Source organism: Colletotrichum orchidophilum (assembly GCF_001831195.1).
Source record: "Colletotrichum orchidophilum strain IMI 309357 chromosome Unknown Scaffold_46.1, whole genome shotgun sequence".
NCBI classification, from domain to species: Eukaryota; Fungi; Ascomycota; class Sordariomycetes; order Glomerellales; family Glomerellaceae; genus Colletotrichum; species Colletotrichum orchidophilum.
The window spans coordinates 272105-283740 of NW_019173002.1; the positions used below are offsets into that span (position 1 = coordinate 272105).

General features: G+C 50.7%; 5 protein-coding genes across 5 annotated transcripts; 1 reads left to right on the plus strand and 4 right to left on the minus strand.

Moving 5' to 3' along the window:
- Positions 1 to 705: 705 nt before the first annotated feature.
- CORC01_06281 (alcohol dehydrogenase) lies at positions 706 to 2029 on the minus strand (the record flags this gene model as incomplete). The annotated part of the gene is made up of 3 exons (XM_022617922.1): positions 706 to 797; positions 849 to 944; positions 1015 to 2029. The coding sequence occupies 3 exons, from the start codon at positions 2027 to 2029 to the stop codon at positions 706 to 708; spliced, it is 1203 nt and encodes a 400-aa protein (XP_022475639.1).
- Positions 2030 to 3255: 1226 nt separating this feature from the next.
- On the minus strand, positions 3256 to 5223 carry CORC01_06282 (tetratricopeptide; the record flags this gene model as incomplete). The annotated part of the gene is made up of 1 exon (XM_022617923.1): positions 3256 to 5223. One exon carries the CDS (start codon positions 5221 to 5223, stop codon positions 3256 to 3258), a length of 1968 nt encoding a protein of 655 aa, XP_022475640.1.
- A 721-nt stretch (positions 5224 to 5944) lies between these two features.
- Positions 5945 to 6484, minus strand: CORC01_06283 (UMTA methyltransferase; the record flags this gene model as incomplete). The annotated part of the gene is made up of 4 exons (XM_022617924.1): positions 5945 to 6026; positions 6116 to 6191; positions 6247 to 6376; positions 6440 to 6484. The coding sequence occupies 4 exons, from the start codon at positions 6482 to 6484 to the stop codon at positions 5945 to 5947; spliced, it is 333 nt and encodes a 110-aa protein (XP_022475641.1).
- Positions 6485 to 8974: 2490 nt separating this feature from the next.
- CORC01_06284 (uncharacterized protein) lies at positions 8975 to 9592 on the plus strand (the record flags this gene model as incomplete). The annotated part of the gene is made up of 1 exon (XM_022617925.1): positions 8975 to 9592. The coding sequence occupies one exon, from the start codon at positions 8975 to 8977 to the stop codon at positions 9590 to 9592; it is 618 nt and encodes a 205-aa protein (XP_022475642.1).
- A 592-nt stretch (positions 9593 to 10184) lies between these two features.
- Positions 10185 to 11360, minus strand: CORC01_06285 (uncharacterized protein; the record flags this gene model as incomplete). Its single annotated transcript, XM_022617926.1, has 3 exons — positions 10185 to 10360; positions 10441 to 11081; positions 11137 to 11360. The coding sequence occupies 3 exons, from the start codon at positions 11358 to 11360 to the stop codon at positions 10185 to 10187; spliced, it is 1041 nt and encodes a 346-aa protein (XP_022475643.1).
- Positions 11361 to 11636: the final 276 nt, after the last annotated feature.

Here is an 11636-nt window from a genome sequence, read left to right on the forward strand (position 1 = left end):
GCGACTTCTTTTCACGATTCGGCAGTCGTATCCATGATGCAGATCATCGGTGTGCCTTGAATGAGGTTACAAAAATGGATGTGGATGAAATGGTCCGATGCGTTTCCAAGTTTGGCTATGCCTATCTAACTTTAGCCCCTCACCTCTCGTTTTTTCTGCGCGGGATAGGAGCTGCGCTCAAAAAAGTAAGATAACATCGCGAGGACAAAATCGGCATCTATAATCTATGTATCTAGATAAGCATTGCGATGGATACCTCTGGTATCTGATGGTTTCATTCCATAGAGTTTTACAGCTTTGAAAGGCGCTTGGCACTCGGGATAGCCTAGGTATGAAATGATGGCGTGTAAGCAAAACCCAGTCTCGGGTGATATTATAACCAGCTTCATCGAGCTCCTCCCTGTGACGAAGCTTTCATCGATACTTGCTGCGACTACGGCACCTAAAGAGCGCAGAACTTCGAGTTTCACCTTTTCAAGCTTGATAATCACACTGGTGGAAGGCATTAATTAATGTACAATTTGATGTTTCACAGCCGCAGCTACTTCAATCATGGTATCATTCCTTATCTCCACGCGACCATGCTTCCCCATGTACCAACCACAATGGCTATCAAGCCTACCACCAATCACCGGACTGTCAACTTGAGTCAGGCTGCATCTTATTTCTTGTGAGATCCAACCAGAATTTATGGGTCCCAAAATTTCAATCGACATCAATCACAACCTTCAAAGCACCATGCTTAGATGCTTCTCCAAACGTATCGTATGCCTTCTCCATGTCTCCAAGTTTGAAGTCTGGAAGTCCCATTAGTTTCTTTCTCTGTCAGAAACAGAAAATATACTTACGATGAGTAATGAGTTGTGATGGCTGCAATTTGCCAGACTGCACGAGTTTCAAAAGCATGGGCGTCGTTATCGTGTCCACGAGTCTAGTTGTGATTGCTGCACGCTTGAGTCAGAATAGACACCAAAGTTTCCAATCGGCCTGATAGCCTGATTTCCTTGAACTCACAGATATTCTTGTCCCATAGATTTTGGAGATGAAGGTCCACCTTGGTTCCATGAACTCCCACGTTGGCCAGGACACCTCCGGGGGCAAGTAGACTTTGGCACAGATCAAAGGTTGCTGGGATTCCCACCGCTTCAATGACCGAATCGGCACCCTTGCCGTCAGTCAACTCCTTCACCTTGGTGACAGCATCTGTCTTGGAGCTGTCAATGGTCTCCGTCGCGCCAAACTTCCGTGCGACGTCAAGCCTCTTCGCGTCCATATCAATGGCAATGATTTGAGACGGAGAGTACATCTGAGCAGTGATAATAGCCGCCAGACCAATCGGGCCCGAGCCCACAATGGCGACAGTGCCGCCCGGCTGCACCTTGCCATTAAGCACGCCGCACTCCAGTCCTGTGGGGAAAATATCGCTCAGCATCACCAGAGAGGCGTCGTCGGCGCCGTCTGGGATCGGGTGGAGACTGGATTCGGCGTGGGGAATGCGGACGTACTCGGCCTGGGTGCCGTCAATGGTGTTTCCGAGGATCCACCCGCCGGACGTGCAATGGCTGTACATACCCCGGCGGCAGTACTCGCACGTGGCACAGCTAGAGATGCATGAAATGAGGACGCGATCTCCTTCTTTGAATCGTGAAACTGAAGCTCCCGTCGAGTGAATGATGCCCACTCCCTCGTGGCCCAATGTCGTGCCTGGTTGGCATGTCGCTACGTCGCCTTTGCGAATGTGGAGATCTGTGCCGCAAATAGTTGTTTTGGTCACTTTGACGATGGCGTCAGTTGGCTTTGAAATGGACGGAAGGGGCTTGTCCTTCAAAGATACTGAGTTGGAACCGTCGTAGACGAGGGCTTTCATCGTTGCGAGATGGCGCATCAATAGCGAGCCGGCAGGGCTCAAGTTTGTGCGAGTCAAGGCTGGGGAGAAGCACGTCGCCCGGCTGGAGGCTGTGAGTGCAGGTAGTGTTGATTTTGAGGTTCGGAGCATGAAAGCTTTGGCAGCTCGTGAAGTAGCCGCCATGGTGAACGATGTTCTTTGACTACTTGTAAGAGTTACTGGGCTAATTTAACTTCAGAATAGGATTCAAGGTCAAAAAGTTTGCAAACTTCGTGTGACCACATCAATGGCGAAGTTGGGAAATTGCTTGGTATGTATCCTGCAGCCAACAGTCCCGAGTCTCTGGATGAAGACTGTCAGATCATATCAGTGACGAGCAGGCTGTGAGCTGATGTGCTGACGTTCCGTGACGTCTGGGGACAATGTGGGGATATTGCCTGCAGAAGAGGGGAAGCACCTGATTGTGAGTCTGTGGTTCGCCGCGGCATTCACCGGAACCAGGACTAAGTTCGCAGAAAGCCTGTAGAATGCCAAACCTTTCCTCCGCAATTGGCTGACTGAACCTTTTCATTGATCATGGGGGACGATCTCCCTGGGATTGCGTTGGTGGCACGGTGCAACATGAGGAGATGCGGTTCCGCTTTACCCATGCGGTTCCGCTCTCAACATGTCATTCCCTTATTGTCCACAAACTCCCGCCATCCCCCTCACGGTATCTCGTGACATGACTAGCGTACCACGTTTCCGGATCGCCTTATGATCGCCCCAGATTGTAGGCTTTAATACGACGACTCACCGAGCCGTCTTGCAAAGAGTTATCACGGCTGCTTGTGACGCAGAGTTCACATTCAATCGCTGCTTCTTTGGTTGCATCCTCCTCTTGCTCGAGTTGTTAGGTCATATGACAGAAAATCCCGTCTACAACTGTAGAAAGAACAGAAACAAATATTGAAGACAACAGAATTTCAAGAACGAAGTGCTCATGTGGTTTTGCTTCATTCCTCCAATCTAGATGGAAGTTTTGGCGAATATGGCTAGGCAGCTCTTGCGGGGCTTCCCAGACTCTCCTCTTTTCGGTGAATGAGAGGAACACTCCAATCTCTTTTTGAGGCAGACGAGATCTTCGCAGCCTCTCCATGCATGTAGTAAACAACAAAAACCAAAGCACTTCATTCGTATGAGTGGTTCATGGTCGATTTGGTATTAGTTGTGAGAACTTTAAAGACTAAGACTCACTCACAAGCATCATGGACGAGGCGTAACAACGTTATGGCTACATGTAACGCGAACACTCACCCGACATATACTAGGAGTTTTTCCCGATATGACCTCTCATCTCCGGATATCTATACCCAATATCATACGGGCCAATCGATCAACAATGATGCAAAAAAGAACAAGGAATGCCTTCACTTGCGAGGAGATGCCTTTGTGAGCCATTCCCGAACTCTCTCCGATGCCAGGCGAGGCACGCCCTCGTACTTCTTGTCTTCATACGTCGCATCGATTTCTCTCGCCAGACGCTGAGCCTTGGCAATGGTGATCCTCTTCGCGTTGGTCCAGTGCGTCGTCGAAACAAAGTCATCCGCGTCATTGACCAGCATGTGCCGCTTCTGGCGCAACTTGGCGTCGTCGGTCCTCTCGCCGGAGCAGAGCGCACAGTTACACTCGAAGCCCCACGTCGTCATGAGAGCCTTTTGTCTAGCCTCGTAGTTGCTCAACTCATCGTAGCTGTGGAAGATTTCCTCTCCCTTTGCAATCGGTCGAAGCGCGCGGAGGACCATGAGGTCACCGATGTAGTCCTTCTTGGCGTTGGCGATGCAAGAGTGGTTGATGTAGGCTGCCCAGACCCAGAGACCGGTGCTCGCGTTCCTGGCGCCTTCTTCGCCGTACTGGCCGCCGGGACCAAAGGCGTTGCGAGAGACAATGTCGTGGATTCGGAAGACGTCGACTACCGGGCCCTCTGGCGTCTCGGACACCGTTTTACCTTCGCCTTGGTAGTCTCCGTAGAGATCAAGCACCCTCGCGATCTGGGAAGGGTTGCGCAGGAGTTTTTGCGAGATGGCCTTGGTCAAGCCGACGGGCGCCACCCTAATCTTGTCGTCGCGGACATCATAGGTCATGGCGGTCAAAACCTCGCTTTCGTGACCCCAGACTACACAAAAAGCCTTCTCGGCCATGACTATCTCCCCAACTGCAATATCGCAGGTCGCATACAAGCCACGGCCTCGGCCCTTGCTCTCCTTCACCTCAGTCTTGGCTGTGAAGGTTGCTGCATCAGCTCGTGGAGAGACTCGGGAGAGGTTGGCCCTGATCTTCTGCAGGTCATACGATCCCTTTTCCTGTTCGCGAAGCCGCATCTCGACCTTGCGCAGGTAGACAGCCGCGCCCCTCTCTGCGGGGGCGAGTCTGTGGGCCTCTTCAAAATACTTCTTGGCCTCCTCGAACTGGCCGAGGTTGTAAGCACCGCTGCCGGCGCGGAAGTAGGCCTTGCTGTCGAGTTCCTTGGACTTTTGGTCGTCAGCGCCGATGAGAGAGGCCTTTGCGTCGGCGATGGCTTCGTCTTGTCGGTCCATCAGCAGATGCGCGTGAGCCCGGTTTCGCGCAATGTCTCGTGCGATGTCCGGGTTCGTCTTCTGGACAGGCTCTTGCCTGGCAACCTTGAGTCCCTGGGAGTAGCTTGTCCGAGTGAGCGGGAGATCCTTTTTCTGCAGCGCCGCATTACCCTTGTCCTTGCACTTCTTTGCAATTTCCTCCCCTTTGGCTCCGTCTTCGAGCTCGGTCAAACTGCCTTTCACAATCTCCTCCCTGATAATGACAAGGTCCGAAGGGTGATCGATCCGTAATGTGGCCTCACCCTCTTCAGTCAGGGTGAAGTACGGCTCCTTGATGACGAAACGCCGTGCCGACTCGAGGGTGTCTTCGCCGTCTGTTGTCTTATGCAGGACCATCTCCAAACGCTCCGTCTCCTTTTCTTCCTCATCTTGGACTACGGTCCAGGATCGGGCAGCAAGGGCCACCACCGGGCAGCGGCTAGCACGTTTCACGGTCAAAGAACGACCACGGTGATGTGTGTCTATTGTGAGTTCGGAAAATGCCATGGGCTTCAAGTCCTCTAGAGATGCGGTGCTTGGAGGGTAAGCCTGACCAACGCCGAGAGCTGGTATTGTGTCCTGACTCTGTCCAGTCATCTGGCCCATGTCCATCATGAGAGAGGTGCCCGTCGCCTGGCTAACGGTAGCGTGGGCATCCCGAAACTCTCTGGCGTTGCCCTTTTGCGTTGAACATTTCTTTTGTGTTTCTTGTACGGTGGTTCGAATACGCTGGGATTCTTCTTCAGTCAGCAAGACCGTATTTCCGCCGTTCTGGTGCGCCATTTTAGATGAATGATGCTAGCGTCACACAATCAGCGTTGATGTGATTGTTCAAAGTATCGGGCCAGAACAGTTCGAAATGACTGCCAACCGATGTATATCTGAACCAGCCCCCGTATGGTCGAAGTTGAAAAAAAGGCCGGCCTGCTGTTTGCTGCATATGGACGGAATAACTAGGAATGCCGGAACCAACAGGATCGCGAACCACGGTCAAGTTCTGTGTGTGCAGTTGTTCCGAGCAAAGCCTTAGGGTTCGATCTGCGTGACGAAATTTACGCATGTCGCCTCCGCAGGTGTTCCCACCAAAAAACTCAGAAACTGGTCCGTTCGCCCAATGGTTTGGTATTTTCACAAACTTCTCCCGCATCTTGCCGCCCACTCAAACCCCACCACTCTCAACGCCATCACTGGGATGTCCTGAATGATGATGACAGAGGTTGGACGGCAGAGAGACGGCACCCCGTTAATTGCTTTCTTGTTGATATCAGAGTGATGTGTAAGAACATGCACCAAGCGCAACGTTGTGCTTAGACGTCATGCTGTTCTCCGGTTCCCATTTCAACTTCTTCATCCCCTCCGCACTGCATTCATCGCACTCGCAGGATATAACACATGAACCTCATTCCTTCTCTGAATTGGAGCGCAAGGTTTGGTGGAGAATTTGTGCTCACTTATCGATATTCTTCACGAACGTCGGCCAATCTGGGACTGAGCTGGCCATGTATCAGCATATGATGTAGTCGTAGGCTTGCTCACCCAAAGGGTTTTCAACGTCGTCAAATTCAAATCGGACGTTGGATGGGGCCCTTGAGATAGTATTCATCACGACAATCCCGTCTTGACTTTGAGATCTGGAATTGGAGTGACTGAGCACATGGCTCTTCATAAGACTCACCCACTCGGCTGCATGGCGCTGAGGTCGTTTCTAATAACCTCGGCGTCCGTTAAAACATCGCTGATCTCAAGAGCCCCTGTGAGTTATCTGGTCAGCCACCGAGTGCGCCGCAGCAGATGATCCCTACCCACTTAACTTAGTTCCAGTCCCGATATCAAAGATCCTGTGCACTTTGGGCTCTTCGAGAGGCGCCAAGTAAAGCTTTGATCCGATCGCCTTCACCATCAATGCATGGCACATGTCAATACGTTCCGTCTTGGCCTGTAGTCAAGAAGCATTAGTGATCGGTCAGCTATATCGCGGTAAGGATAATGAAGCCCACACGTCATCGTTCGGTATGGAATATGCTAGCAGAGGGCGTAGAGTCATTTCGAAAGGTGCTTCGGATGGCTATTTGCCTCACTACCTGGACTGAAGGCGTGATATCGCCGGCCGTATTCACTGGTGTAACCAACGACGCTCGAAATTAGCGGAGCGATACAGTTCGAGCTGTTGATCAGTAAGATGATGAAAGATGCACAAGGCGAGTGATACGTACATGCGTTCATCGATCGCAGAGGCCTTCCTCACCTAAATGACTACTTAGCAGGGTTATTTAGTAGATTGAGCCATAAAGAAGGGTATAGCAGAACCTGATAAGTGTAGTAGTCCTGATTCAGTGATTGCCATATTGCTTCTTTTGTATGGATTCTGGACTGAATCCGATCCAATTACGTTGCAATGCTCTCTTAAGAGATCCATCGCTGGATGCGAGTAGTGATCATGCTGCGTCCCGTTTCTAGACTAGGGATGCGGGTGCCTAGACTCGTTACTGCAGACACTCTTTCAAGGTCTGATTGGAAGGTCATCCCGTCTTTCCGCCTTGATCCAATATTAATACAAGCTTTCAGGTGCTCAGTAAAGAGTCGAAATCATTCAACCTGACGCCAAGGACGATTTAGTGAACGCTCCGGGTTAAATGTCGATTAATTGATAACGACAAGCTTTCAGCTGCTTTAGTCACGGATATAAGATGCGTCTCATCGTCATGTAGTTCAAGATTTGAACTTGCATTCGATTCGGAGTGTGGTGTCAAATCCAATTCCCGTGTGTTTACCATTCCATGTCTTTATAAAGACACTACTGTAGTAACAGATGCGATCTAGCTCATAATCTCGAGCAAAAAATTATTAATTCAGCTAACATCATCAAATTAATTCCTGGTTTATTCATCTCTTTATTCAGATTTATGACAATTGTGATCTGAGTTATGCTATTGATATTATTCGCCCCATCGTCCTCCCTGTCGAAGAATGTCTTCTATTCCCGAACCTCGTATGAACAGTGTTTGCAAGTATCTCGGTGATTGTAACGCGACCGTCCACTTCATCAATCTTCGGCTACCATTCGCCAATCACACATATCATTTTGTCTATAATAGTTCGGGTCTACAGGCTCTTTTTATTCGTCAATATTAACAAGCTGTCATATTCCGTCAAAACTCTGAGGACATTGCCATTGACAGTGGTGTTATGGCTATAACATAAAGTCGGTAAGCCGACGAGATTATTGGTAAACATCAGAAGGAACCAAACTCCCTCGCTGTAATTTAACAGGTCTTTGAGCTGAAGGGTCTTGATATCTGTGTTGCGTATGATGATTGGAGTGTCAATCTGATGGAGAAACCTTGCTTACCTCGTTCTTAAAGAGCTATCTAAAGATTTCTGATGAGAGACGATCTCTTCCAACTTTCTTTCAATTAACTTGTAATAAATCCATGCGGGATTGTGTTGTCTCCATGGTATTCGATAATAGTATTCGATAATGTACTTGAATCTGACCAGCCCAAGCTACCAGTCGTACGTAACATCGTGCAGGGTCCGCCTAAATCAGCCTTATTGCGCTCCTATCTTGACCGGAGTCGGCGCTCACCACGTCAATAAATTCGTTCTTCGAACCTAATAATCTCTCAGTTGTGACAACCATTCGGTGTGATTGGCGCGAATTAGAAACCGGTCTTGCTTAAAGATTGGGACTTTGGTAACCCATGTCAGCAAACGGCGGATTTGGCTCAAGGGTCTCGGTACGGACACCGTTCCATGCAGGTACGGAAACAGCTCCGCTTAAACTCGAACCCCTGACATAAAATTTGAGGCCAATCCGGATGATCTAACCCAAAAGTAGCAGCCAACCCAGCTCATTCGGTTTGTACATTGTGTGACACTCATCGAGTCTTTCACGTGGGAGAACAACACGAACGGCACAGCATTCAGGGAATGGCTGTGTGACAAAACTACCATCGCTCGATATGACAGAAAGATGCCACAGGTATCCAACCCCTGAGCCTCCCCTCGTGATGCTCTTCACCGCCCAAACGCCGAGCAAGACAGCTTTCTTCCTTGGCTGATCAGAACCAGGGTTGAGCACTCAGAAATTCATTACGGGGTCAGACTCTGGCCAACCGCCCCCTTCCGCCCCATCAATCAGCCTGCATCTGGACCCCCAATCAGCGCCAACATGCGCTTCGTAGGCAGCCGGGCGGCACAGCGCGAAGCTTGGCGGAAATAATGTTGTTGGGTGCCATTGGGTTAACCTGGAATGGAAAGTCGTCGGCTTGGACCTCAAAAATTCATTTCCTCGCTGGAGTCATCGAGCAAGGGTATCTTTGGTTGCTCGTAGGCATCAGCCCATGATAGATTGAGAAGAACCAAGTATAAATTCTGACACTATTCCAGTGTTGAAGGCGGACGTTTCGGTTCCGTCGTTCCGTCAGTTAAATATCACGACTAGCTTTCCACAGACTCTGTCAATTTCCAAAGACCCCTTGTGTCTCGAAGCAGTCAAAGCATCCTCTTACTCGACCCTTGTCTTCTGATAACCATGCGCGTTGCTACCGTCATCCTCGGCGCTCTCGCCGCAACCGCCGCCGCCGCGGGCGACGTCCACCTCAAGCTCAACAAGAGAATCGAGCCTACCAAGATCATCCAAGTCCTTGAAGCCCGCGGCACGCCCGAGTGCACGAACGCTCTCAAGGCCTTCGTTGACGCCGTCACCGGCTCCGACCCCCTACCCACGCCACCCGCCGACCTCGAGGAGTGGGCCGCCACCGCAGCCATTGCCAATTCCGCGGTAGACCCCTGCAGCACCGTCTCCGTCACCGACTCCATGAGCGCCGTGTATACTTCCTGGTCCAACGCCTTGATGTCGTGGCAGACCGCCCACATGTCGGAGATGCGGAACGCGTGGCACGAGTGTACCGATATCCCCATCATCTCGGCCGAGGTCAAGGGCCTTCTGGCTTCTGGCGGCTACTGCAGCAGCAGGCTGGCTGCGCTCACTAGCGAGGCAACCGGTGCTGAGGCGACCGAGGCCAAGGCGACCGGTGCCGCTGCTACCGGTGCCGCTACTACCGCTAGCCAGAACGCCGGACCAAAGGAAACTGGTATTGCTGTTGCCGCTGTCGCTGCTGCCGGCTTCGTCTTTGCTGCCATGCAATGAGGAGGGTATGATACTTTTGGTGGGCGTTTTCATGGCTTTGATGTCTGCGAGTTCTTTACCGCTTTTATTCTGTATAGGATCAGGATAGATAGCTTGCGATGTCAGGTGTTGTGTTGCATGGACGGAAGCCTTGAACTCTTTGGTGGGAAAAGAACGTTTGATACCAATTTAGCTGTCAATGATAACGCGTGTTTGCATTCATCGAGTTCGATACGTTCCCATGTGTGAAAGCAATAAGTCAACTTCGTGGCAATTTTGAAGCTATGTCAAACATTTCGGTGCAAGACACAATGTCACAGAAATTCTATAAGCCTCATGAAGCCCAGCCTTTTTTCGTGTGCGTAGTCATCCACGACGTAGATTGAGTGAAGTAAGGTGCGAGAATACTACCTTACATGTAGCAACACATTAGGTACTTGTAGTTGCACGTGACGAAGACTCAGCCGAGCCTCATACACTTTTAAAGAGGCTTGACCTCAGGTTTTAATTCAATTCCATTGAGCTCTGAAATGCTGTTCTTGCCTTTTGAGCTCACATAGACTTCGTTCATCTAAAATCATTTCCATGCTTCAAGTTCCCGTTGACCCAGATTCTAGAAAATGGCCAGAGCGTTGGGCGGCGATCCTACAAGGCAGGAGACGTTCATCGGCGCAGAAGTCAAAAAGAATGAATACCTCCCCGTCTTCTTGCAGTACGCCGACAGACGGCTGAGATCCCACAGCTCGCCAATGGGCATGCCGAAGAGGCTCAAAAAGTAGGGATGGAGAACTGCGATCAGAGTTAGCTAAAGTCGTCCTTCATTGGTACATGTGTTCTCCCAGGATATTGCAACAATAACAAAAACATACCAAGGCCAGTGATCTCCGCCAGAGTTCCGTCAGGTTTGAGAGGGGGGAATGCCTCAAAAGCATTGGAATCGCCAGCAACAGCAGCAAAATGCTTGTTCCAGAACCATTTAGCCGTCTCCTCCGTGCCATGCACGCCGGACAACTTGTACTGCCCCAACTTGGCGAAATCCTCCGGTGTCAGCTCGTCTATGATCTCGGTGATTCCCGTTCTGAGCAAGAAAATGTCGCCTTGCTTGAACTCCAAGCCTTGGTGTTCGGCAACAGCCTCAATGTCCTCGATGGTGATGCGGTAGCCGTCCATGGGGTGATAGTCGATCCCCTTAGCATCGGCATACGCCTTGTAGTCAATCAACACTCCGCGGCCCACTACGCCACCTCTCTCATGCCAGTGGTCGATGGTAGGCATCTTGTTGGATGCGGTGGAGGTCGCCGATAGTTCTTCTTCTGTCGGCTTGAAGCCGTTATAGGCCATTCCCGTCGGTTGATGCTGCCAGTGAACAAGGCTGTCCCACTGGCTACTGCCTTGGGTGTTGAACTCCAGTTCATCGTCCCAGCCAGTCCCTTGACTTAGTCCGGTTGCCTGCAGGGAATGTACCTTGTGCACTGATTGCCTACGTCCTGGGATGCCCAACTTGTTCATACTATCGAGAGGCCAGCTAGTGCAGCGTTAGCTATGGAACGTTCGTTGAAGGAAACTGGGTCATGTTGGCATCTGACTTCAACGAGATGGACACGCCATCACGGATTTCAGCGCCGGCAGCTTTGATAACTCCAGGAGTGAGCAAGTTCAAGGTTCCATATAGGTCTTTCTTTCCATCCTTGTCGAAAAGGCCCCAGGCACAGCCCTTGGGCATACCTGCGACGATCGGGAGGTCATCGTAGTCAGGAAGGTCGAAATCCATTGCTGATGCTGAAGTCATGACGTCGAAGCGTTCAAAAGTCGAGCCCGATTAGCGAGTTCGAGATGAAATTTGGATCTCACCTCCGGGTCTTTCTCGCTGAACAGCTGAAGTGTCAGTCGACGTATTCGCCAAGCGTCCAGATAAAATGTTCTGGTAAGCTGGAGCCTAGACCATACCCAGCCTCTCTGAAGGCAGCAAACCCTTCGCTTCGCTTGAGGAATAGAATCCACGCTTGAGGGGTTAAATCCAGGTGGGGGGTCCAGGTGGACAGGGGATAGCCAGGGATGGGACGGG